Source organism: Nannospalax galili, unplaced genomic scaffold (genome assembly GCF_000622305.1).
Source record: "Nannospalax galili isolate Female #2095 unplaced genomic scaffold, S.galili_v1.0 scaffold1124, whole genome shotgun sequence".
Lineage (NCBI taxonomy): Eukaryota > Metazoa > Chordata > Mammalia > Rodentia > Spalacidae > Nannospalax > Nannospalax galili.
Genome location: NW_008351693.1, coordinates 543,102 through 571,091, shown reverse-complemented (window position 1 = coordinate 571,091; position 27,990 = coordinate 543,102). Strand labels below are relative to the sequence as shown.

Here is a 27,990-nt window from a genome sequence, read left to right as displayed (position 1 = left end):
ATCTATTTTCTGGGGCTGGAGAGATGGCTCAGTGGTTAAGAACACTGGTTGTTCTTGCAGAAGACCTGGATTCGAATCCCAACACCCACATAGTGGCTAACAACTGTCTTTAACTCCAGTTCCAGGGGATCCAATGGCCTCTTCTGTCCTCGCGGGCATTGCACATAAAATAAAAATAATACGGGCTGGAGAGATGGCTCAGCAATTAAGAGCACTGACTGCTCTTGCAAAGGACCTGGGTTTGATTCCTAGCACCCACATAGTGGCTATGAACCGTCCTTGACTCCGGTTCCAGGGGAATCTGAAGCCCTCTTCTGACCTCCACAGCATTGCAGACATGGGTGCACTCACATACATGCAGGCAATACACTCACATACATTAAAAAAAAAAAAAGATAAAAAAATTTTATTTATGTGTATGAGTGTATTGCCTGCATGTGTGTAAGTGCACCCGTGTTGTGCAATGCTGTGGAGGTCAGAAGAGGGCGTCAGATTGCCTGGAACATGAGTTACAGATGGTTGTTAGCCACCATGCGGGTGCTGGGAATTGAACCCAGGTCCTCTGCAAGAACAGCTTAACTGCTGAGCATCTCTCCAGCTCCCAAGACCAAGAGATCTTAATAGGAGCTTTTTAAGTGGTGTAATCTTAAAGACAGAAGCTATCTTATTCTCCTTTGATGTTGACATAATGAAGGTGCTCAGCATTTTTTTATTTAATCATAAAAATAGCTGGGTGTTATGCAGACTCTGGGTATATAATAGTAGACAATAAAAATGCCTTCAAGGAATATGGTCTACTGAGTGAGCATTCATTGAAATAGAATCACTTGGTCAAGACTTCCCGTTTCCTTTCAGACAGTTGTTTACATCAGTTGAATATAGTCTGTAGTGCATTTGAGAATGGATTAAAGAATTGGAATGGAAAAGCTTAACGATCAGGTCATTAATCTATTAAACACCTCCTGGCGTAACTTACAGTGTTTAAAATAATTTTGTGAAGGCTTATCTTTGTTATCCCAATTCCTTTGCTGTTTGTAATCCTGAGTAAAGACCTCAGTCCTGGTGGAGTCACAAGTGGAGACTTCCTGTTGGATCAGATAATGCCAAGTGCATCTGCCAATGCTGGCCTCAAGCTCTGTCCATGCCAAAGTTCTAGTTCTTTGTTTATGATCCTGCACACGAGAGTATGAACTCCTTAGGGCATCATGTCTGTTTTAGTCACAACAGTATTCCAACTACATAAGGCAGTGTGTGCCAATTAGTGGATGTTTCTAAATGTGTATCAACCCTTGACACTCACCACAGCCTGCGTGAGGCCTTCATCTAGAGTGAGTGGCAGCCAGGCTTATCCAGTCCACAGCCCTGTGTAGCTAAAGAGCCACGAATGTGACTCAACACAAAACTACGCTTTCTTGAAACACTGAGAGTTTTTTTGGTAATGTGCGTGTCCCCGTCCCTTGATCGTGCAGTTCGTGAACTCTGTACATAACAATGTAGTGTCCCAACCTGAAAAGCTTGGACTCCTCTAGCAGAGCATGTACCCCGAGAAGCCATACTATGATTCTCAAGAAGACGTGCATGGGTTTGTCGCCACGCACTGGTTTACTTCTCTCCTCCTCTACCTTCCCTTCCCTTTGATCGCTTGTTAATTTCTGGCTTTGTTTTCTGCCAGTTACTAATTCTCAATTTCCACTCCCCTCTGTCTTTCAGTTGTTTCTACTTCTAGTTCACATCTGTTGAGCAGTTCAAGAAGACCTTGGACTCAGAGGAGTTTGATTTCACCATTTGCTGTTTAGTTGACTGTACCAAGTTATTTAACCTTTTTTGGGTATTTGCTTCTTTAAAAAAAACACATTTATGGGGCTGGAGAGAGGGCTCAGCAGTTAAGAGCACTGACTGCTCTTGCAGAGGACTCAGGTTCGATTCCCATCACCCACATGGCGGCTGCAAACCATCCTTAACCCCAGTTCCAGGGGAATCAGAAGCCTTCTTCTGACCTCCACGGCATTGCGTGACATGGATGCACTCATGTACATGCAGGCACTATACTCATATACATAAAATAAAAAGAATAAAATATTAAAACATTATTATTATTATTATTATTGTGTGTGTGTATGCATGCATGGGTGTGCATGTGTGTCTAGGTCCTGGGGGTCAAACTCCAGTAGCAAGCATCTTTCACTGCTGAACCATCTTGCCAGCCCTAACCCTGTTTGCTTTTTGGTATCCTAAACATTATTACACAAATTGGTTGAATGAGATAATTATATCTATATAATTTTGACTACAAGTAAAGAAAATCTTTATTGAGGGCTTCTCATTTTCCCTCAGAAAACAAGTTAAAGTCTTCGGGGACCTGCAAGGCTCTGCACCATCAGCCACTCTTCTGTCTCATGCTCCCTGAAGCTGCCTAGACAGCCACCTCTCCGTTTCAAAGACACCCGGCATTCCTGGCTTTCGTATTTGATGTATTTCCCCACCTGGTCTATCTAGCTGCATATACACATGGCTTTCTGCTTTCCTTTAAGGTGATATAGCGTAAATGTCATTTTCTCCATGAAGGCATTTCTGGCCACCATATCTAAAATTTTAATCACCTATCTCCCCTTGTTTTTCCTTAGGTTCAACTACCATCTAATATATTTAGTTGTTCACATTTTTAATTGTATTCTCCCACCTGAATGTAAGTTACACGAAGGATGGATTTTTGTTCACATTGTATCCCAGCACCTAGATGGACACCTTGGCATATGAAAGGTCCTTAGCAAAAGGTCTGTGAAGGGGTGAGTGGAGCGAGGAGCCTTTCAGAAGAGTTCTGATTTCTGCTGGGTCCTTTGTGAGCCTCTGTAATCATTATTTTTCTTGTTTCTTATCAATTTCTTCCTTGTTTCCTGTACCTTAGTGGTAATGTTATCCTTGGTATAAAGACAGGACTGATACCATCTGTGAGCTGTGTCTTTCTCATCTTCTTGGCTTTGCATTTGTCTGTTTTTTCTTTCAAAGCTCATCTTTTAATTTGTGCTCAGATCTTGTCTCCTCATATCAAGCCTTCCCTTCGAGACCTCACTTGAGCACTTATCTCTTTTCTCATGTAGCTTTTATTTTACATATTCCGTCTTCCTCTATTTGCTTTCCTCCTATTTTGACAATCTTAAACCCTGTCATCCCAAGCTGCGTGTGATGGTGCACACCTTTAGTCCCAGCACTTCAAAGACAGAGGCAGGCGGATCTCTGAGCGTTCCAGCCAGCTGGGGCTTGAAGAAAACCCTGCCTCAAACAAAACAAAACCTTCTTATCCCTTCCTTAAAACAATCCTATCATTTTCTTCCAGTAAGTTTTTTTAAGTACTTAAATTTGTTACCCCATTTCATTTCCCTCTTCAGTATGCAGAGTTCTGGCTTTTGATTTTACTACAGTATACCAATCTTTTTTTTAGATTTTTAAATTATGTGTCTATGGGTATGTGTACATGAGTGCAGAGTCCAGGGGAGTATTAGATTCTCTAGAGCTGGCGGGGGGAGTTGGGGGCAGCGGCGAGAGAACAGCCCAGTGGAAAAGGCATAAACTATCATGTAGGTAATGAGTGAGACATTGACAAGTGTGGTCAGGGAAACCTAATCCCATCAGGGTACATAGTAGCACAACTAGAGACTGAATCTCAAAGGAGACATTTAGGTAGGTGAAGGGTTTCTGGAGTAGAGGGTGCTAGCCTTGTGTATGCACACCCATAACACTTGCTGTATGTGCTTTTAATACTGCTGTCAGTGCTGCTGTTTAGAAAAAATTCTTTAAAAACTGATCATGGTTCACTTAGCAGATTTTTGGTAGTGGCACATCATTATATAGTTGATCTCCATCTCTTGCCAATTCTATATTTGTGAATTTGCCTGCTTAGAAAAGTTGGTTTTTATCTGCAAATCATTGTTCAAGATGATTTGGGGTCATTTGTAGACTGCATCGTGAGTCATAGGAACTAGCTGAAGTTGGACAAAGTCAGTCTTTACATTCTTTTTTTTTTTTTTTCAAGTGAGTGTGTGTGTGTGCCAGAGGTTGAAACGGAATCTCTTCTATCGCTTCTCTACCTTAACTTTTGTGAGACAGGGTCTCTCACTGAACCTGGAATTGGCTATTTCAACTAAGTTTGCCAGTGAGCCCCCAGCCTGTCTCTGCCCCCACAGCACTGGGATTACAGATGCGCACAGCCACGTCCAGCTTTCATGTGAGTACTGCATTTGAACTTGGGTCTTCATGTTTGCACAGCATTTTACCCACTGAACCATCTCCTCTGCCCCAGGTTTTGAATTCTTTCAGCCTTTTACTGTGAATAAATCTTTTTTTCACAGTCTAAATGCCACAGTTTTTGCATTATGTATGTATGTTTATGATTTTACTGTTTACATGGACCCCAAGCATAGTGCTGAAGTGCTATCTTGTATTCCTTTGGGCAAGAAGAATGTGATGTACCTTATGGAGAAAATACATGTTAGGTAAGCTTCTTCAGGCATGAATTATACTGCTGTTGGCCAAGAGCTAACGTGAGTAAATCAACAATGTAAAATAAGACATCTTCATTGTAGAAACACATAAGAAAACAAAAGAGGTTATATATTGGCCAGCTGATGAAAATATGACCAGAGGCTGGCAGGAACCCAAAACTATTCCCTTTATGGGTAGTGACTGAGAATTTGCTGTCAGTGTCCTCTACAATCTTATAGAACATAAAAACAATTTGGGGAAATGGCCGGAGTCATGTATGGTCAGGACTGATGAGTTAGATGAAAATGGTCAAACTGACCAAAGGAGTTTGATTATTAAAGTCTTTCTCAGCATTTTTTTTTTTTTAAACACATGCACTCCCTTTTGGTAAGCATCTCAGCTTACACCCACACCCTCTAATACATTCCCCTAGTAGGCATGCCCAAGTTGAGATTCAGTCTACAAATTTTGTTTTTATTATTGGTCAAGCATCAACATGTCGACCTTCATTTTCTGAGTGTTTCTAATACAGTCCGTTTTTTAAAAATTTTGCCAGTGCAATAAAATTGTTTTGAATTCAGTACTTTTTTTTTTTTTAGACTGCCCTCTCTCCATGAAGAATAGTTTGTGTATAATAGGAGTCAGCAAGCACTTCCTGTTAAGGGAAAGTCAGTAAATATTTTAGACTTTATCAGCCATATAGTCTCAGCTTCAGCCACTCAGCTCAGCCACTGACTGGTGAGGTCAATGACGTACGGTGGGCTTTTATATTTTTATAGTGTAAATCTCTTGAGGGCCAAGGATCATGTCTTCATACTGTTTTATCCTTCACAACATAAACAATGATCTAATCCAGGAGGGTTCTCATAAATGTTTCCTTGATCTACTGACAATCTAGATAATAAAAAAAACTATGCATATTTTTACACTTTATTACATTTATTTATTGTGTATGTATGTGTTTATATGTGTGTGGGCACATGCATACCATGGCACACACATGGAGGTCAGATGACAGTTTTGTGGGAATCGGTTCTCTCCTACCATGTGGGTCCTGGGGATTGAACTCAGGTTAGGCTTGACAGCAAGTGCCCTTACCCACTGAGCCATCTTGCCAGTCCCCAGAAGATTATATATTTTTTAAAACATTAAGACCTGTCAATTTAAAATTAAATTATTGTACATACTTAATTTTTAAAATCTATAAATGTCTTTCTTTAAGCAAACATAGGTAGTTTATGCTCAGTGTATTTGGAGTTAGGCAGGCAGTGACCTAGTTTTATAGTAGTTGGTGAGTACTGTAGGAACGTCTGCTTATTTTTTTAAATATTCTAATGTTTTTGGTAGCTGTCAGTAAATCTTTGAGTTATGGTTAAGTCTCCTTTGTGACATCAGTTTAATTATGCCTTCGTGTTATAATTTGTAACTAGTATTTGGTACTGATTTAAATGAAATCATTTTACAGTTGTAAATTAGAACATTAAGAATACTTGCTAGAGTCAGTTGGTCACAGTCTTGGCTGAGAGCCTGGCATTTGTGTTAAACAGTGGCTCTCCTGCCTTCACCATATCAAGGCTGGATGGAAACCAAGAGCTATGGCAATAGCCTGTAAGTTTGGGCATCTATGGGATTCTGCTGGTCTGTAGCAACTCCAAGAAGGGTAATCTATTCTTGGTTCTATCATATTTCTTTGAGACAGGGTCTCTTACTGAACTTGGAGCTTGCTAATTTTAGCTAAGTTGGCTGGTCCCCAGGATTTATCTGTCTGTCTCTGTGACCTCAGCCCTCAGTGGTTACAGATGTGAGACACTCAGCTTTTACATGAGTGCTGGGGGTCTATAGAGCACTTACTTTCAATGACTCCAAGATCTAGCAAAGTATATTAGCTAACTGTTTATAAGTTCCTAGTAAACTTTTCAGTGACTTCCTGTAAAAGAGAGTAAGAAAAAAGAGCTAGTTTTACCAGAAAATTATCAGGATACATTTTAATATCACAGTTTGAATGAATGAGTTCTGTATTCTAAAAGAAGGAAATTGTAAGCATACAATATATCTGATCCATGAATATTTTCCAGAAAGTCTAGTTTTTATAAACTGCTTAAAGCAATTTTATTTTTACCTTATTTTTAAAAGGCATATGCTTTCAAAATTTTAAAATTTCATCTTAAACTTTTGTTTTAACCAATAAATCAGTAATTAAATCTTTTAAAATTCATTTTTATTTTATGTATATATTTTGCCTGCATGTATGTAATTGCACCACATGTATGCAATGCCCATGGAGGCCAGACGAAGGCATCCCTGGAACTTGAGTTAAGGCTGGGTGTTAGTCGCTGTGTGGTTCCTAGGAACCAAACTTGGATCCTTGGCAGGAGCAACCAGTGTTCTTAACCACTGAACCATCTCTCCATCCCTTACATTACTAAATTTAAACGTACGTATTCTGTTATGCTTTGTGTAGGGATGGTATTAAAAATCAAGTAATAACATAGTATCAAAAATTGAAATTTTGGGAATTACTTATCTATAGTGATAAAGAATTGGGAAGTCTAGATACCATTGACAGCAGTCCATGGAGAATTACGGACTAAAGTTCTAATTCTTGTTGACTTTCTGTAAATTTTAAAATTAAAATCAAAATTTTATGTGTAAAACAAAAATTTTATGGGTATGAGTGTATTGTCTGCATGTATGTAAGTGCACCTGTGTTGTACTATACCCGTGGAGGTCAGAAAAGGGTGTAAAATCCCTTGGAACTGGAGTTAGGATGATTACTAACTGCCCTGTGGGTGCTGGGAATAAGACGACCAGTACTCTTAACCACTGAGTTCTCTCTCTAGACCCTCTTGTTGACTTTTTTCGGTTAGTTTTATATATGCTTTTGGAAGCCTACAAATATTTACTGAAACTTTTGTAAAAATCACTTTACCTTGCTAAGAAAACCAAAGAAATAATTTCACTGGTTTCAAAACAGTCACTTAAGTTTAAAAGACCAAGTCATTGAACACATTAGCTTTTTTCCCTTTCTGTACTAAGGATGGAAGTTAGAGTCTTCTCTGTGTTAGGAAAGTACTCTGAAGTAACACTTTAAAAGATTACATTTACTTGTGTGTGTTTGTGTATGGGTGTGGGTACTGTGTGCCACTACACATGTGGAAATCAGAGGATAACTTTCAGGAGTTCCTTCTACAACATGAGTCCTGGAGATTGAAGTAGGTAGCCAGGCCTGGCAACAAGCGCAAGCGCCTTTACCACTGAGTCATCTTATTGGCCCTCAAGTAGCACTTTAAAGATTTATGTTTTATTGTTTTATTTTGTGTGTGTGTGTGTGTGTGTGTGTGTGTGTGTCTATGTGTCTATGTCTATGTGCACACCCTAGTCAAATACCCTAGTGCTAGAGTTACAGGTGTTTGAAAGCCACTGAATGTGGATGCTGGGAACCGAACTTGGGTCCTCTGAAAGAGCAGGAAGCTCTCTTTACCAATGAGCCAGTTCTTTATCCCCTGAAGCAGCTTTATTTATTTATTTATTTTTTGGTCTTTTTAAGACAAGGTCTACCTGTAGTCCCAGCTGGCCTGGAACTTACTATGTAGACCAGACTGGCCTTGAACTCACAGAGATCCACCTGCCTCTGCCTCCTGAGTGCTGGGACTAAAGGCCTGTACCACCAAGCCCCACATGAAGTAGTACTTTTGTTTTTTTGGTCTTTTTGAGACAGGGTCTCCCTGTAGCCCCAGCTGCCCTGGATTCATATGGAGACCAGGCTGGCTTCGAACTCAGATCCGCCTGCCTCTGCCTCCCGAGTGCTGGGATTAAAGGTGTGCGGCACCACGCCCGACGAAGTAGTACTTAAAAAAATCGTTTTTATGTTATATGTACAAGTGTTTTGCCTGCACTCATGTTGTGCAATGCTTACAGAGTCCAGAAGAGGGTGTCAGATACGCTGGAAGTGGAGTTACAGATGGTTGTTAGCTACCTTGTGGATGCTGGGAACTAAACCGGGTCCTCTGCAAGAGCAGTCAGTATGTTGACTAAAGCATCCTTGCTGTGTGGCACATGCATGCTAGACTGAAAGAAGTCAGTCAGGATTTTTAACCATTCTGTCTGCTGAAAGCATCATAATGGGCCTTTGCCCTTTAAAAAGTATGTTGCCCTGACCTGCTTCTTTAACTCTCCTGAAAATACCTGCCTTAGTAAAGACAGGGTAATTTTTGAAGGAAAACTGAGCAGGAAAGTCTTTCTTGGATAAGTATAACCACTCTCCATATTTTTTTAAAATAACTTATTTAATAACCACATACTTAGAAGAAGCATTTCATTACAACAGCATTGACATATTCAATAACAATTTCCAGAGCTAAGATGCATCTCTTTCAAAATTGGCTGTAAATTTTTAGGTTTACAGTTGAATTATTACAGTTATACAATATTGTACTCAGTATAAACCCTCTAAGACATAAAATTAAATGAGGTTTTAACCTTTAAAAAAGGTATCCATTTCATTATTAAAATACAGTTTCATACAGAAAAATTCATTTTTTGGGGGGGGGCGTCTTTTTGAGACAGGGTCTCCCTGTAGCCCCAGCTGTCCTGGAACTCACTATGTAGACCAGACTGGCCTTGAACTCACAGAGCCCTGCCTGCCTCTGCCTCCCAAGTGCTGGGATTAAAGGCATGAGCCACCATGCCCAACAAGAAAAATTCATTTTTAATGTAATTGACATTAAGATGTTTGCACATGCTGTTCTAATCTCTATATATCTGATTATTATTAGTCATAGACTGTTACTTTCTGAGCTCCTTGGCACCTGAGCATGTATATAAAGTCGTCAGGTAGATTTCAGTGGTAATGGTTTTCACATCTACTAATTATTAAGGAGCCAATTTTTATGCTGTGAAGAATTATTATTCTTTTTATCTTTTAAAAAAATTTTAATAACTACATGATTAGAAGTGGCTATAAAATTTTTAGGTTCACTGTTGAATTAATACAGTTATACAATATTGAACTCAGTATAAGCACTGTAAGACATAAAATTGAATGAGTTTTTAATCTTTAAAAAAGATCTCCATTTCATTTTAGAATATATTGTTCCTTGCAGAAAGACTCATTGTTTTTGCTACTAACACTTCCATCTATATTTTAATAGCATTATTTCCTTTGAAGCGCTTAGAACTATCTGAAATGTCTTAAAGCTGCCTTAAGTTTCTGTTTTCTGCCTTGTAACCTAAATGGGATAGGTCTGGAGACGTACCCTAATAGTAGAGCCTTTGCCTAACATGCACAAAGACCTGGGTTGATCCCCAGCAACACACATGTGCACGCACTTGTACACACACGTACATGTCAATCTCTTTCATTTTTTTCCCCTTAAAAATAAAGTTGCAATTTTAACATGACAAAATTTATAGATATTTTAACTGTTAAGAAAGTTTGGGGGCTAGAGAGATGGCTCAGCAGTTAGGAACACTGGCTGTTCTTGCAGAAGACCTGGGTTCGAATCCCAGTACCCACATGGCAGCTAACAACTGTCTGTAACTCCAGTTCCAGGGAATCCGATACCACCGTCTGTCCTCCGCGGGCATTGCGCGACATGGGTGCACTTAACCTACAACAAGCAGTACATACATACACATAAAAAAAAATGAAAGAAAGTCTGAAGTTTTTCCACAGGAATGGAAATTTAGAGTCTTGAGTTCCCAGCTTGAAGGCTTCTTAGTGCATAAAAGTGTTTAAGGAAAGGCTACCATATGTAAGTTATTGACATTACTAGATGACTAATAGTTTGATTTTTACAGAATAATTTAGATATGTATAAAACAGGTGAAATATTAGAATAGATGCAGCCCAGTATTCTTTAATTTTTATATTAATATTGGAAGAGTCTGTTCAAGTATTGTTAGGAATATCATAGCAGCTGGTCATCATGGCTCATGTCTGTAATCTTAGCACTCAAGAGGCTGAGTCAGGAGGATCCCGAGTCTCAAAACAAAACAAAATCTTCAGAAGAGAATCATAGCTCACTGTTAAGAGTGTAGCTTCAGAAACACACTTTGAAATCTTATCACTTGTTTACTCACCAGATGTCTGTGTGTATAGATCGATGTCAGAAAGCAAATGTGTCTGCTAAGCTGGCTAGTATTATAAAAATGTTATCAGGAAGGCTTAGGACAGTTTCTTCTTTCTGGTAACATCGTGTAAGAAAAGACTAGGATTCATAGATAAAAGGGGCCTTGACGTGTGGCAGGTGATTTGGAGGATGTCTGAGTCCTTTGAGGGTCAGTCTGGTAATTACTTGTTTTGGGTGGTTTAATGCTTTATGCCAACAAAAGTCCAGAGTAAAAGGATACTGCTGATCGATTCAGTAGACCTCCAGTGGTAACAAAGTAGTGTGTGCAGCTTAGAATAGAGAAAATAATTTTTTGATTGGTTGATTTTTATTTTATGTGTATGAGTGCCATGCCTGCATGTGTATAATTGCACCTGGGTCATGCAGAAAATAATTTTTATATAGATGTCATGATATAAATTTCAGTGCTTTCAAGTATACTACTTGATTCTAAAAATATTCTTTAAGTTAGGAATTTAGAGAAATTTTACCTGTTTAAGTGGCAGAGCTGAAATTAGAAACCAATAATCCAAATTCTTGGTTCTTTAGACATTTGTAGCTCCTTTATGCTATTCCTCTACTGGAATTAAAGAGTGATATATGTCTCCTAGACAGCTTTCAAGTAGCTCAGTATGACTGATCTGTGTGAAATATGAACAGAAATCAAGGCTGGGGAGCTCTGACTCTAGAATCAGTGGTACATATTTTGAGAGTGTTAGCTGGGCACAGTGATGGGCATCTGTAGTCCTAGATACTCAGAAAGCTGAAAAGAAAGGAGTTTGATTGGGGTTTTTTGTTTTTGAGACTGGGTCCCTTGTACCCCAGGCTGGCCTCAAACTAACTCTATAGCCCAAGATTGGTCTTGAACTCCTGATCCTTCTGCCTCCTCTCCCATGTGCTAGGATTACAGTTGTGTACCACGACATCTGACTGACCCTAGGAGTTTGAGACCAAATTGGGTAACAGAATGAGACCCTGTTTATAAGTAAATTGGATTTAAGGTATATGAATGAATGTTAGCTAGGTGAAGTTTTTAATTATTTCTAGTTCACAGAATCAAAGATGCATAAGTAGCAAATATGAACTAGAATATTTGGAAAGAGACACTTAACTTTGTGTGCATGTATATGTGGCTATATGCTTATAAAGAAGGATATTTGCTATATATAGGCAAAGTGATTTTCTAGCAGAAAAGTTTTTGAGTTCATGTAATAAACTCATCATCTTGAAAGTAGCTAACACTTAGAATCTTCACTGTGTCAGTGGCATTTAAATGTACTACACATTTATCATATTTAATCCTCATGGCAACCCTACAAAGTTGATGTTAACAACTTTGACAGTTAAGGAAACTGAGGCATGGAGAATCTAAATCCTCCAGCCACAGAGCTGGTAAATAGCATTCAGACCCAGAAAGCTGGACTCCAGAATCTGCTTTTAGCTACTACACTGTCCATATTCCCTTATGCCGCCTTGGAATTTTCTTTCCCTCCCTCCCTCCCTCCTCTGCCTGCCTTCCCTCCCTCCCTCTCTCCCTCCCTCTCTTCCCTCCTTCTTCCTTCCCTCCCTCTCTCCTTCTCTTCCAAATTTCTCTCTCCTTTCTCCCCCTCCCCTTCCCTTCTGCTGGGGATCAAATCCAGGGTTTTGTGCATAGTAGGCAAACATTCTACCATTGAACTACATCTTTATTTTTTGTTTGTTCTGCCTTTTTTTTTTTTTTTTTTTTTTTTGGTCTTTCTGAAACGGTCTCCCTGTAGCCCCAGCTGTCCTGGAACTCACTATGTAGACCAGGCTGGCCTTGAACTCACCGAGATCCTCCTGCCTCTGCCTCCCAAGTGCTGGGATCAAAGACGTGCGCCACCACACCCGGCTGTTTTGTTGTTTTCAGGCAAGGTCTCCCTGTAGCCCCAGCTAGCCTGGAACTCATTACGTAGATCTCACAGAGATCTGCCTGCTTCTGCCTCCCAAATGCTAGGATTAAGTGTGCTCCACCACACCTGGCATTATTTTTGGTTTGTTTTTGAGATAGAGCTTTGCCATGTAGCCAGAGTTGGCTTGGAATTTATTCTGTAACTCAGGCTAGTCTCAAGAGTGATCCTTCTGCCTCAACCTCCTAAGTGCTAGAATTATAGTACACCACCTGCCTGACCACCTTTGCAAATTTAATGGCGATTGGACTTAGATTCGAAGTTCAATACTCAACCATCTAAAGCACTATGATCATGGTATAAAAGAGCCTCAGTTTGCTTATGGAAGTGTGGGTTGTAGAAGTCATGATTTTCTGATGCAAATCATTATGTGAGAAATTTCAGGGATAAATATGACTTGCCTAAGAGTTATATATTGGTAGAAAAAGTTTTTAACAAGCATATCAGCAAAATATTAAGTCATTTGTTCTTAAGTATTTAAGAGATGACCATATTTTTTTTTTTTTTTGAGATAGGGCCTCTGTGTAGCCCAGGCTGACCTCAAACTTAGCATTCTCTTGCCTCTGCCTTTTGAATGACCTAAATTTAAAAAGTAATTTCTTCTAAGTAAAAGTTACACCAATTCTATGTGTCTCCATGCTCTTTTAAAATAAGTTGAGAAATGATTTCTGAGTTATAAAACTCATTTATGGTATTTTTGAGACAGGATTTCCTTATATAATCTAGGCTGATCTTTAGCTATGGCCCTCAGGATGGCCTTCAACTTGTGGCAGTGCTCCTGCCTCACCCTCTTGAGTAGTTTTGGCTTGAACCACCTCACCAGCTAACATTGTTCATTATGTATGAATAAAGTCAGGTTAGAAGAATTAGTTGAATGGTGAGTTATACTTTTAGATTTTGTGGTTTCAATGCTCTTTATTATCTTTTGTAATCTAAACATTTTTTCTACTTAAAATGATAAACAAAAATCCCTCAAAATTTAAAAGGGAATCGGGCTGGAGAGATGGCCTCAGTGGTTAAGAACACTGATTGTTCTTGCAGAAGACCTGGGTTTGAATCCCAGCACCCACATGGCAGCTAACAAATGTCTGAAACCCCAGTCCCAGGGGATATGACAGCCTCTTCTGACCTCTGCAGGCATTGCACAACACGTGTGCACTTACCTACATGCAGGCAATACACGCATAAATATAAAATAAAAATAATAAATAAAAAAGGGACTCATACTTCTATACAAATAATTTCTATGTAGTTATTAAAGTATAATATCCCAAGTAAGGATGCTTGATTAAAATGCTAAAAAATAGAGGGCTGGAGAGACAGCACTGACTCCTCTTGCAGAGGACTCGGGTTCAAGTCCCAGCTCCTACATGGTGGCTAACAACTGTCCATAACTCCAGTTCCAGGGGGTCCGACACCCTCTTTTGACCTCCACAGTCATTGTATGACACAGGTATACTTAACATACATGCACACAATACACATACACATGAAAGTAATAAGATATTAAAAATACTAAAAACAGTATAAATGCCTTTCAAGTTTTTACTTAATTCTGGCCCATGTATCACTAAAAAAAGTGCCACATTTTCACTCAATATACCATTATGCACAGCAACATTGTTGCTATTAACTTTGAAGAAATAATAGGCACACTGAAGTTTTTTTGATGTGATTGAGAAATTGATGCTCTTGCCTCAGTCTCCTGAGTACTGGAATTACAGATGTGAGATACCAGGCCTAGCTGTAATTTTCTTTTAATAAAAAGAGTTATATTTTCATGGAATCTTACCAATGAATAGTGAAATAAAAATTTTAATGTAATCGCTAATTTAGTACTTGGTCAAAAATATATACGCCTTTAAGGAAGAAAGTATGCCAGTTACGACCTTAGTTTTTCTCTTCGTATTGTCTCCCATACATGCACATGCTTGTATCAGCAGTGAAATAGGATTTATAGTTCGTGGTTGTGTGCTCCTGATGCCAGCATTTTTCCCCAAGGCTGTTGGATCTGAAAAGGTATCTTTTGATATTTGGTAGAACTGAAAACATGCTAAGCAGCTCCCAGACCTCTGCACCCTGCAGTAGGTTAAGTGCGAGATTACGAAGAGTAAGGCGCTTTTAGAGAGAGCGCTGGACCTAGAAGTCATAGCTGTGGAAACATCAGAGGCAGAACGAAGCCTTCCGAAGCAGAGTCACAGTGTTGGCACAGAGGGGCCGTCGCTCGACAGCTCGGAGAGCCAGCCTCCCCAGCGTTCACCATGTCCTCTACCTTGGAGGTTTTTCTCCCGGGTTTACAGACACACGGTCTTAAGCAGCGCCAAAGTGATGAGTGCATTTCGGTGGATGTTCTCTAGGGTGGGGCTGGAGTGTTGCTCCCTGGTGGAGTACTTGGGAGCACTTACCCAGCATGCACAAGGCCCTGGGAACATTTTTGAGAAAATATTGAAAAAAAAAAAAAGAATATAAAAGATGAGTTCTAGTTCCGGAAGTTGCTTTCTGAGGCTGCGTATCTATTTGTGTGGTCTTTGTGACGCCCACCATGGCGTACCGCGGCCAGGGCCAGAAAGTGCAGAACGTGATGGTGCAGCCCATTAACCTCATCTTCAGATCCTTGCAAAATAGATCTCGGATTCAGGTGTGGCTGTGTGAGCAAGTGAATATGCGGATACAGGGTTGTATTACTGGTTTTGATGAGTATATGAGCCTTGTATTAGATGATGCAGAAGAGATTCATTCTAAAACAAAGTCAAGAAAACAGCTGGGTCGGATCGTGCTAAAAGGAGGTAACATTACCCTGCTACAAAGTGTGTCCAATTAGAAATGCTCAAGGAAGTTGAGAAGGACTACAGTTTGCTCTTTTTTAAAGGTGTCTTCTGGGAGCATAGTTTGCAACATTTACTAATATTGTTTTTCATGATCCTTATTATCAGGTGACAGTAAATACTGTGAGATTGTTTTTGTTAAATTAAAAAAAAAAGATGAGTTCTATACATTGAAAATGTTTCTCATAAATACTGAAGATACATTATATGAGAAAGCAGACAGCAAATGGTATATAAATGGAAATGTGATTTAAAACTGAGAGACCCTGTCTCAAAAGACCAAAAAAAAATCCTTTAAGTCTATAAGGATAGCTGAAATCAGGGGCTATTCTTTTTTTTTTTTTTTTTTTTTTTTTTTTTTTTTTTTTTAAGATTGGAAAGAAATATACTAATATTTAACAGATTTCCCAAAATGATATGATAGGGGAGGCTTTTTTTTTTCTGCGTTTTGAAAAATTTTTGTCAATAAGTATATATTTTATATTAGGGGAAATGTGTTTTAGAAAATAGTTCTTACATTTCTGCCCCTTTTAAATAGCATGTCCAGATTTTAAGTTGGCCCAGGTAAGACTTCTAAGGAATGCGAGTATGTTGTAATCTGATACTCTTTTCCTATTACCCACAGCACAGGAAGAGTGATCCTCAGATCTGAATAGCTGAATTCAGATATTAAGCTTTTATAAATAATAAACTATTCAATGTTACACACAAAAACTAGTTGCATCATTAGTCAAGATCTTCAGTGATTTATTTAAAAATACTGCTTTTGAGTTTTAAGACGACCTTTTATCGAAATTTAGTAGATTGACTTCCTCATCTTTCTGATTGATAAAAAAAAAAAACCAGGAGTTTTGAAATGACACACATTGTTTGAATTTTTTTAATTTGAATGCCCTCATATTTTAGTATTGTCTGTTTTACAGTTAGGTAACTTGAAATTAGAAGACCTAAAAGAAGTCCATGGCTTTTATTTGTATAATAACTTGGTTACTTTAACATGGGATGCTTGATGGCTGTAATTATTTCTGTTGCCTTTTTACCTCTCTAGTGGAGTAAATAAGTGTGAAATTTTGACAGTCTTTGTTGAAATACTGATTTGTTAAATCCACTTGGCCTCTTAAGTAAGAAATACAAGTGGTGGAGCCAGAAGGAAAGGGAATAGTTAATCATGGAGGAGGAGGAAGCATAGCGAGTACTTTGACTAGAGGCAGCTGGGAAAGTGACGTCCTGTAGCATTTGCTGTTCTAGAAAGTACAGAGACACGTAGTGAAAAATGGGAGGGTCTAAAAGGAGGCTGGCTCCCGGGTAGTGTATATTTATCTGTAAGTGAGCTGTCGGGGAAGGAATTAAATAGACACTGCCGGGTCCCTGCCCTCAGACAGCTGAGCTGAATTGCTTATTTGCTTTAACTTTTAAAATACCCAGCGTGGTTTATTTTTCTCAGAATCATTGTATTGCTGAGCCTGGGGACGCTGTTTTCTTTTACAAAGGGAAATCTAAGTTCATTTCAAGGCATTCGAAATGGGGAAAGACTATTATTACATTTTGGGAATTGAAAAAGGAGCTTCAGATGAAGATATTAAAAAGGCTTACCGAAAACAAGCCCTCAAATTTCACCCGGACAAGAACAAATCTCCTCAGGCAGAGGAAAAATTTAAAGAGGTCGCAGAAGCTTATGAAGTATTGAGTGATCCTAAAAAGAGAGAAATATATGATCAGTTTGGGGAAGAAGGTAAGTATCCTGTATATTTCTGTTCCTTTGGCTTTGACTCTATTTTTCTTTCTCAGTCTTCAGGTTATCGTTAAATTAAATGCTCAGATATACCTAAAATATACGTGAAAAGATCGCATCCCTGATTATTTGAATGAGCTTATGAATGAAATGCCTTTGTCTTTTGGGGGATTTTAGCATTTTGTACTGTACATATTCTACCATTAGACTTAGGATTTTAGCTTTTTCTATTTTAAATGAAACCTAAAATTCCCATGCAACGAATGATTTAAAACTCTTATGCAACCTGTTTTGATTTTTAATGAATTTCCGTCAGAGTCAATAGACTCTTGAGTCATTTACAATCCTAAGATTGGCAGTTCAAATTCTGGGTCATTTATATTTTACTCAGAAAAACAAAAAGAAGTTTTTTGCCTTTTTAGAGTGAAGCTAGTTGAGACTGAACAAGACAGAGTCGTCTGTCTTAGAAGCAGAAGGCGCAGGCATTTAGCTTCTAGTTGTTTTTGGCATTCTGCCTGGAGAGGAAAGAATTTTCCTGATGTCATAAAATACCAGAACAAGTTTTTAGCTTAATTGTAAACAGTAATTGTATGCCAGTAGAAAAGGTCTCAGAAATATAGTTTTTGACCTAAAATAGCCATGTAGTTGGACAATTACGGCTTTTCTTTTAGGTCACTATTACTTTAGAAAATTTTACTATCTAGGTGAAGAGGACAGCCTGACAACTTCCCTTTCTCTCCCTGCCTTGTGAGTCAGAAATTAGTAAGCACTGTAAATGGGGCTCTTTGAGAGTCCCTGTGATTGTTCTGAGTCCTAAAACCAGGTTTGTCCACTGTCTTCATGTAAATGAAGGAAAAAGTAAGACAGTTTAAAATTGCTAACAACAGCAACAACCCTTTAATTCTTACAAATTCTGAGGTTTACAAATTTTAAATCTGGACTAAGGTACTTTTACAGAAGTTTTTTCACCTCAGATGTCTTTTAAGTCACTGTAGCTATGGAAATAATTTTGTTTTCCTAAGTAGAAATAAATTCTTCAAGTAGAGTCCAGCAGTGACCTCTCATTTTGCATTAAGGAAATTAAAATAAATTGAGACAATCAGGGTGATTATGTGTAGTTTAGAGGTTCTTCTCCCTCTTGTTTTACTTTTGTTCTGAGCAACCAAGAATTAAAGTTTATGCTGCTGGCTTTAAAAGGGTGAGGCTCTGCAGTATCAGGTTCTTACAAGATAAATAATTGAAAAAAGCAAGTAATGGGTAGTCTAGTCTATATGTTTTCTGTGGTCACCTTGCTCAAAATACCATGATTTGTTCCTTTCAAAAGCTAGGCAGGATTTTCAGATGCTGCTAGTACTCTGCTGCTGCTTTGGAAGGTGTTATTTTGTAAAGAAATCCATAAATATGGAGTGGCGTCGTAAGTTCCCACAGACCAGGCACCATCGCTTGTGCTTAAGCCATAGGTGCAGGTTCATTAAGATATGTCCTCAGAATTCTCAAGGCACCAGACAGTCCATTTTCTTTCCCTCTTAGCAGTGCTTTTCTTGAGTACTTTTTCCCTTTATTTTGACTTTTCATTGTTCAGTGATCGGTACCAGTGACTAAGTTTTCAAAACATGGAATCAGGATTATTTCTGTGCCCTGAATTTTTTTGTTATTGTTCTTAACTTGGTTAAGTGCTCCAGGCAATAAAAGGAAGAGGAGAGCAGGGTGTGCAAACGTTGGAACATAGTGTTTAGAACTATTCTGTACTCATGGGTTACTTGAAAATACAGTTGGATAAATGTTGTTGGAATTTCTTTAGAATTCTTCCTTCACTGAAAAGTGTTCTATTTATTTACCCTTCGTTAGAATTATGTTAATTCTTTTGAATCCCTCATGGGCTGGGAGTATAGAGGAGTGATGCAGCACTTGCTAAGCATGTAGGAACCCTGGTCCCAGTCCTCAGTGCCCTGAATTGTGAAAGCACTGTCTTTCTTCCTCAGGCTGTGCTTGTAGTGCTGGTCCATAGGCTTCCCCAGTGGTAACAAGCACCAAATTGTTGAACTGTGGAGAGAGATGTACTAGAGAGACTCCCGCAATCCCCATGCCTACTTTGGAGCTAGGAAAGTAGAAATAAGGAACTACGGACTGGAAGTAGATACAATGATGCTAAATTTATATATTTAGAAATTAAGAGAACCATTAATCTTGCTTGTTCATGTTATAAAAATCTTGGAATATCTGCAATTTAAAATGCCTAGTTTTAAAGACGAACAAAAATAAAGATGTTTTAAGTTTACTATACAATCTAGCAGTTTTATTCTGAGGAATCTATGAAAAATTAAAAAAAAAAAAAAGCTCACACAAAGACATGGACCTGAATGCTCACAGCAGCACTTGTAAGGACTCTGCATTGAAAAAAATCCAAAAATAACATCAATTAGTAAATGGATAAACAAAAAGTATAGTGGGCACTTTTAAACGATCAAGAGGACCCATTTAATGAAATATGTCACAACAGAAGCGAACGTCAAAAAGTATGCTGAACAAAAACCCAGATAAAAAAGACTACATGTTATATAATTCCATTTATATGAAATGTCTGGAAAAGAAAGACAGAAGAGCTTGCTTGCCTAGGGCTGGAGGTAGGGATGCACCACACATAGGAACTGGAGAACTCTTGGAAATGATGGAAATGTTCCACAAATGAATTGTGGTGAGAGTTATACAACTTTGTGTGCTTACAAATTAGGTTTTAAAAAATATTTTTATTTTATATGGATGAGTGTATTGTTCATATGTAGGTAGGTGTACCCATTTTGTGCAATGCCCACAGAGGTCAGAAGAGGGCATTGGAGTCCCTTGGAACTGGAGTTACGGATGGTTGTTAGCTGCCATGTGGGTGCTGGGAATTGAACCCAGGTCCTCTGCAAGAGCAACCACTGCTCTTAACTACTGAGCCATCTCTCCAGCCCCTAAAAATTAGTTTTATATAAGCACATAATCTATATATTAAAAGAAAAATAAATTTCTCCATAGTTGAAACTTTTGAAAACCCAAACCACAAAGCTATGGAAATTTAAAATTAGATTTTCAAATATTCTTTGCTCAAACAAGTTTATTTTAATATTCATTTATTGTTTTTATTTTATGTGTATGAGTGTATTGCTTGCATGTAGGTAGGTCTACCTGTTTTGTGCAGTGTTCATGGAGATCAAAAGAGGATTTTGGATCCCTGGAACTGGAGTTAGGATGGTTGTTAGCCACCATGTGGATGCTGGGAATTGAACCTGGGTCCTGCAAGAGCAGCCAGTGCTCCTAACTGCTGAGCCATCTCTCTGGCCCCCCAAACAACTTTTAATTTTGGTTTTGAATGGTTCAGAAGATATGTCAGATGTTTGTATTAAACAATTCATTTTTTCCCCTTGGGCCAATGAAATGACTCCGTGGGTAAAGGTGCTTGGTGACAAGCTTGATGACTTGAGTTTAATCTGTGGGACTCACATGGTGAAAAGAATTGACTTCTGAAAACTGCTCTCTCACCTCCACATGTGCACCATGGCATACACATGCCCACACACATAAATACATATATACATACATACACATATAGATACAGACTGATAGGTACACACAAATAAATGTGCTAAAAAATAAAAATTTTTGAATGACAAATCTTCAGAGGCTCCAACTTTTCTAAGATTTCTTTTTCTTTTTTCCTTCCTTATCTTACTGATTGTTGCTTGATCACTTACTCTGTTGGGATGCTGAAAGGTAGTTTTGTGTGCTCAGACTTGTACTGTGCTAACTGTCCTGCTGGTTTGTACTGTGCTGACCATCCTGCTGGTTTGTACTGTACTGACCGTCCTGCTGGTTTGTACTGTGCTGACCGTCCTGCTGGTTTGTACTGTACTGACCGTCGTGCTGGTTTGTGCTGTACTGACCATCCTGCTGGTTTGTACTGTACTGACCGTCCTGCTGGTTTGTACTGTGCTGACCGTCCTGCTGGTTTGTGCTGTACTGACCATCCTGCTGGTTTGTACTGTGCTGACCATCCTGCTGGTTTGTACTGTGCTGACCGTCGTATCGTGCTGGTTTGTACTGTACTGACCATCGTGCTGGTTTGTACTGTACTGACCATCCTGCTGGTTTGTACTGTGCTGACCGTCGTGCTGGTTTGTACTGTGCTGACCGTCGTGCTGGTTTGTACTGTGCTGACCGTCATGCTGGTTTGTACTGTACTGACCATCGTGCTGGTGTGCTGCCTGTCTTCTTTACCATCTATGCAGTCACTGGACCTCTTTGCCATATGTTCTGCAGATGTGTAAGTTAATTGAATCTTTTGTTAGTTATGACTGTTTAAAGGTGCTTATTAATCTTTAACTCCCTTGAAGTCTTGTTGCAAATCTGAATTTTTTGCACCCTGGATATCCTTAAAGTAGGAATTAACAAGTACCATCATCATTTTACTTTGCAATCCTAATTCTTCTCCAGTATTTCTTATTTTCATAAACTTTGTGAAGTTAAGTACATAGAGGTCATTGCTATGCATAGTATTCCAAAATATATTAAATTGGTTGGTTGATTGATTTAAAGCCCAGGCAGATTTGAATCTAGAGTACATTTCTTTTGGCGGAGGGTTTGAGACAGGTTCTCCCTGATAGCCCCAACTGGCCTGAACTCTCTTTGTAGACCAGGCTTGCTAGAGTGCATTTCTTGATCACAGGTGATTGTTTTAGAAAACATATTAGCTAGCAGAGTCAATCCAGTTGAACATTAAAAATTTTTATTACGAGTTGCAGTATACATGATTAAGGACTAGCTATATAATTGATGAGATGCTTGTTAGAATCCAAGTGTTAGGTAGTACAAGAAATATGTGTATGACAATCCATGTCGTATTACAGTGGCATTGATTTTGGTAGAGTTTTCTCAGTTATTAAAGAAGCTCATTCTTTATCTAGCTTTGTAGTTGACTCTTTAATGTCTAGGAAAATCTCAATGCTGCATTGGAGGATTTTTGTCAGTTCTAATGAAGTCACTTCGGGCTGTGTGTGAATTTTCTCACAGACTATAATACTGACTGAATTACCATGTTTGGGAGTAAAGGAAGAGGTTTTAGGGAGAAGGCCAAACCTATGATGTAATAACTTAAAATGTTATTCTTTCTTATCATGAATCTGTTATGTTCTCAAAGCACTTAAATTTTTACCTTTTAGAGGGTTAAGAGTAGGCAAGCTCATTTTCTCAATTAACTGATACATCATTATACTTTATGAAATCTGTGGGATGAAGGATTGAAATAATTTTAAATATTCATTTGGTCACCTTGGTCATGATTTTGAGTGTATACTTATTCTGTCATTTAAGAAAGATCAATTAATGACATTTGGTCATTAATTATTTCACATCTGGATTTACAGTTGTACTAAGAGTTGTAGAAGGGAGATTGAATGAGGTGCATATTAAAGGTGTTTATCTTGCTTAGATTTGTTTGTTCCATTTCTGCAAGGAATGCCCTGACCTGCTGTTTGGATCTCTCTCTGTCTCTCTCTCTGTCTCTCTCTCCCCTCTCTCTGTCTCTCTGTCTCTCTGTCTCTCTCTCCATATATATATATATACATATATATATATGTATATATATATATAAAATCCTCAGGTGATTAGCTCTCTTTTGGTCTTTCAGATTTCTGTTCATGGATGAAAATAAAAATCTAAACATTAGGGGTTGGAGAGATGGTTCAATGGTTAAGAGCACTGACTACGATTGCAGAGGACCTGGGTTCGAATCCCAGCACCTACATGGTGGCTAACAACTGTCCATAACTCCAGTTCCAGGAGATCTGACACACTCTTCTGACCTCCATGGGCATTGCATGACATGGGTGCACGTACATACGTGCAGGCAGTACCTCATACACATAAAATAAAAATAATAAAAATTTTTTAGAAAGTAAGCATTAGTTGAGACTGTTAGATAATGTAGAATACATATATACCTTTTAATAATAGAAGCCAAACATATAGTGAGATATAGAATTAAATTGCTTTGGAAATTAAAATTATTAAATTTCACATGTATGTGTATATTTAAACTTGAGAGTTTTTCAGTTCTGTCGTCTTCATTTGCTTCCTTGTTTTCTTGGTAAAGATTTCCTATCAGGCTCCTCCAGTGTCCCCATTGACACTGTAACGATATAAGTCTTTGCCAAGATTGACCTCTTAAAACATCACTATATTCCTTTGTGGTTTTTAGTAGACTCTTTGGCACATAGTAGAAAATGCTATTTCAAATATATACAGTCTTTTGTTAGGTATATGTTACTTAGTTGACCCTTTGAGCAAAAGGTGAGGGTTTTTCACTTGAGACAGAAATAACCTGTCCATCTTATATGTCAGGAAGACAGCTCTTGATTTCAGTCTTTTTATATGCTTCAAATCAAGCTGTGATGTGGTATGCCTAAACAAACTTGGTGCCTAGGATGAGAATAATAATTATAATGTCTAAAAAGCTATTTTTCATAATGTTCCTTTTATTACAGCTTTTTTCCCTTTTCATCTTAGAAGGAGTTCTGTTTTAGTTCTTGAAACAGTAAAAGACCCAAACTAAAGCTATTTAGTATGAGTATATTACTTTATTATTGATTTTACTGGATTACAATGATTTTGAAGGATCTAGATTCTGCAGTGATTACTGAGGTTCTCTCAATTGGCATCATTTAAAATCTTAAATTCACATACTTCAGTATGCCAAACTAGTAGTTTTATGAGGTAAGGGATTTTCAATTTCATTTTATTTATTTCTTGTTTTTCTGTTTCTTATTATAAAGCAAACACTCAGGAAGAAATTATTAAAGCCAAGAATTTGGAGGAATATTTTCAAACCTAAAAATTTAACTTAGAATCGATCACCAGAAACCATGTGGCTATTGTGTTTAATTATAATGACATTTCTGACTGTTAGCAAGTTGTGGCCTAATTTCGTTAAAGTTTATTAGCAGATAGTTACTGACAGTCAGCTGTCTGCAGAAGCACAAGCCTTTTTCTAATCATGCTTATCTCTTCACTCAGGGTTGAAAGGAGGAGCAGGGGGCACTGATGGACAAGGAGGTACCTTCAGGTACACCTTTCATGGCGACCCTCATGCTACATTTGCAGCATTTTTTGGAGGCTCCAACCCCTTTGAAATTTTCTTTGGAAGACGGATGGGTGGTCGAGATTCTGATGAAATGGAAATAGATGGCGATCCTTTTAGTGCCTTTGGATTCAGCATGAATGGATATCCAAGAGACAGGAATTCTGTGGGACCATCCCGTCTCAAACAAGATCCTCCAGTTATTCATGAACTTAGAGTCTCGCTTGAAGAAATATATAGTGGCTGTACCAAACGAATGAAGATTTCTCGGAAAAGATTAAACCCTGATGGAAGGAGTTACAGATCTGAGGACAAAATTCTCACCATTGAGATTAAGAAAGGGTGGAAAGAAGGCACCAAAATTACATTTCCGAGGGAAGGAGATGAAACGCCAAACAGTATCCCGGCAGATATTGTTTTTATTATTAAAGACAAAGAACACCCCAAGTTTAAAAGAGATGGATCAAATATAGTTTACACTGCTAGAATTAGTTTGCGGGAGGTAAGTTAGTGGGACCTGGGGTTCCAAGACCAAACTGGTGTGTAGCTGATTAGTGTCGGAATTCTCTAGATAACAGCTAGCTTATGTATTGCATTCCTCATCACAGCTCTCTGAGGAAGCTCTATGTAACATCTCTTTCATGGGTGACAGCACAGTTTCTCAGTTATCATGTTAACGTTTAAAGGCCAGTTTTAAACCTTGATTAGGTACACTGCTGCCCAGCGTCGGGTGAGCTCTGCTTTGGTTCTAAGTTGTGGTTGTGAGGCCTGCACTGGCTGTCTCATCACTTTAGACGATTTGTAATAGAAGTTTGTTCGAAAATTATTAATTTGGAGTAAGATTTGTATAACAGGTGTTAAAGCAATTTATAGTAAGTAAATTGTAATTTATAACATAATCTGCTTTAATATAGTTCTCGAGTTCTTTTTGTACTATTTCTCAAGTTCATTTGTAACCCATCAAATGGGGTCATGTCCCTGTTTAGATTTCTTAAATGGACTGATATATCCTCTACTCATATATTCCAAGTTTTAGCTTAAAGGTTAGAAATCTGACTTCTACCCCAAAGTGTGTTTCCTTTCCCCTGAATTTGCTCTGCTATTACCTGTGTCTGTGTCAGCACTCCCCTCTATAAACAGTTCTCTTCTTGCCCCAATACCTGCTCCTAGTTTAGTGGTTGCTTAATTTAGGCATTGTCTAGTCCCAGAAAATAAGGAGATGATTACTGCCCTTTCTCTCACGAGTCCTCGGTCAGACCTTTTTACACACTGTATTGTGGTTGCTAGTTTGTGTGTATGTTTCAGAGTTCCTTGTGCATTTCTGGAGGTGAGGTCCCTCTGAGATTCAACAGGAATGTTTAATGTCTATCAGACACTCAGCAGACAGATACTGACTAAGGTAAACGTACCTTTAAAGGTCTTTTAGAGAAGCAGGGCATGCTCCTCTTTCATCTTTTCAGTCCTGAACTTTTCGCTCTTCTCCCATTCCAGTTCCCCCACCTTGAGTTCTGTTTCGAACCATCCTACGTGTGAGTGATGGCCTTTACCCCCTCTTCCTTTCTCTTTCCTCTCTTTCTTGTCTTTAGTGGCATCTCATCCTTGTCTTAGACTTTTCTAAAACGGGAAGTTTCCTAAGTGTTTTAATCCTTCCAGAAGTTAAAATTTTACCTTCATGGTATTATTTTTTACCACCTGGCAATATTTCTTAGTTTTGGAGTTTTAACTATTTTATTTGGTCCATTTTAGGCATTGTGTGGCTGCTCAATTAATGTGCCAACAATGGATGGAAGAAACATACCAATGTCAATCAATGATATTGTGAAGCCTGGGATGAGGAGAAGAATTATTGGATATGGGCTGCCATTTCCCAAAAACCCTGACCAACGTGGTGACCTTCTAATAGAATTTGACGTCTCCTTCCCAGATGCCATCTCTTCATCATCCAAAGAAATTCTTAGGAAACATCTTCCTGCCTCATAGAATGAAAATAACTTTGTTGTCCATATTTTGATAAGACACTGAAAATATAAAAGGACTAGCAGTTTACCGATGTGAATTCTGTATAAAGATGTGTAAATTCTTCTGAGGGTTCATCAAATTGCATGAATAGAGATGGGTCAAATAACTAGGCAAAATGGAGTTTTACAGTAGAGATAAAGAGAAAAACCACTCACTGTATTGTAGCTCTTTTCTCCCAAATCAGAAATTTTTAGTTTTTTTTTTTTTGTAAGCAAAAGCTGGCTTTGTGGAGTCAGTAGATATATTTCTAGTAAAGTACTAGTTGATCCAAGTACTTTAATATGTATTATGTTCAAATGATCAGTATGATAGACTTCCTAATAGAAAATAAATTCTGAACTGAACTAACATGTAGTGTGTGGAAGAGCGTAAAAACCAAAATTGTGTGGAAATGTGGTTCAGGTCACCTTGGGAAATGGTTTTGGGGCCGGTACCAGTAAAAGGGGGACCGATGCACACTATCGTTGTGACTCTGAAAGTGCACTGCAGCACCCTTCATAAAAAGAGAAGGAGTGCCAGGTTATCTGCTGTGGAAATGCCAACAGCCTGAGTTACTGAGTTTTTAGAAACAGACCATTTTCAAATGGCTATCTGTAATTTTATGCAAGTTGACTATATATCTTGGACTTAATAAAATAAGAAGCCCATTTTGTTGTTCATTAGTTTTAAGATAATTTGTTTAATGGCAAATGTTTTTAGAGAAAATATTGTTACTTGAAATTAATTTTCCAATCACACTGTCTTCTGTAACTTACAGTGTGCTGTATGTACCTTATATAATTTCCCTAAACAATGAACTACCATGATAGTGTTAAACCACAGTATGGGGAAATAAACACTGCTGCTTATGGATAATAGTGCTACTACTCGTGATGCACACAGATATTTACTTTTTCATAGATAGATAGATAGATAGATAGATTGTATTCTTCGGTGTCTTACCTTTTTAAATATATTTACATTTAAAAATTATTTTGTCTTCGGATTTATGACTTTTTTTTTTGGTCTTTTTGAGACAGGCTCTCCCTGTAGCCCCAGCTGGCCTGGAACTCACTATGTAAATCAGACTGGCCTGGAACTCAGAGATCCACCAGCCTCTACCGCCCAAGTGCTGGGATTAAAGGTTTGTGCCACCACGCCCAGTTCTGTTCTATAGCTATTGAAAATGATGGCATGAAAATAGTTTTTTGGTAAAAATTTTAGAGTCTATATATATGGTATACTAAGCCCTATAACCTTTTTAGTAGAATATCAAATGTTTTAGAAATTCAATATAAGTAGGTTATGATGGGCATATATATACTGTACAGTTTTATCAAGATAGAGTTCTCATAATAGAGAATTCATACTAACACTCCCCCCCATGCCTTTGCTGCTGCTGCTGAGTGAACCCAGGGCCTCAGGCATGCTAAAGCACTGCCTCTATCCGGAGCTTCACTCCAACCTTAGCTTTCCCTTTGAAAGTGAGCAGTTAGCAGCATTAGTATATTCACCAAATTGTGCATTTGCCACCGCTGTTAGTTCCAGGGTGTTTTCACACCCACCCACACCCCTGGAGAGCAGCGTGTCCACTGGCAGTCTCTCCCGTTCTTCCCTCTCTGCCCTGAAACACTAAAGTGTGTTTTGTCACATGGATTTTTCTGCCCTGGACATACCATGTAAACAATCCAGTAACACGTGGCTCCGTTGATGCTCGGCGCTCCATGCCTTCTTGGAGCAGATGGTCTTGTCAGGTGGACTTCCACACTGTGCGTACCTGTTCCTTTGGATCACATCCAGGTTG

The 27,990-nt window shown here is 38.5% G+C and overlaps 1 protein-coding gene and 1 pseudogene across 5 annotated transcripts in view; both read left to right on the top strand.

Annotated features, from left to right (window-relative positions):
• The window catches only part of Dnajb4 (DnaJ heat shock protein family (Hsp40) member B4), a 36,231-nt gene extending 9,052 nt beyond the window's left edge, over positions 1-27,179 (top strand). For 4 of the 5 annotated variants that reach the window (XM_008848637.3, XM_008848635.3, XM_008848639.3 and 1 more), the window contains 2 exons: positions 24,125-24,690; positions 25,935-27,179. In XM_008848637.3, coding sequence (XP_008846859.1) covers positions 24,259-24,690; positions 25,935-26,168 — 666 coding nt within the window. In that variant the 5' untranslated portion in view covers positions 24,125-24,258 and the 3' untranslated portion in view covers positions 26,169-27,179. Of the gene's footprint in view, positions 1-16,640; positions 17,075-24,124; positions 24,691-25,934 lie in introns of those variants that run through there. The other variant, XM_008848634.3, reaches the window with a different exon arrangement.
• LOC103746453 lies at positions 14,500-15,394 on the top strand (annotated as a pseudogene).
• Positions 27,180-27,990: the final 811 nt, after the last annotated feature.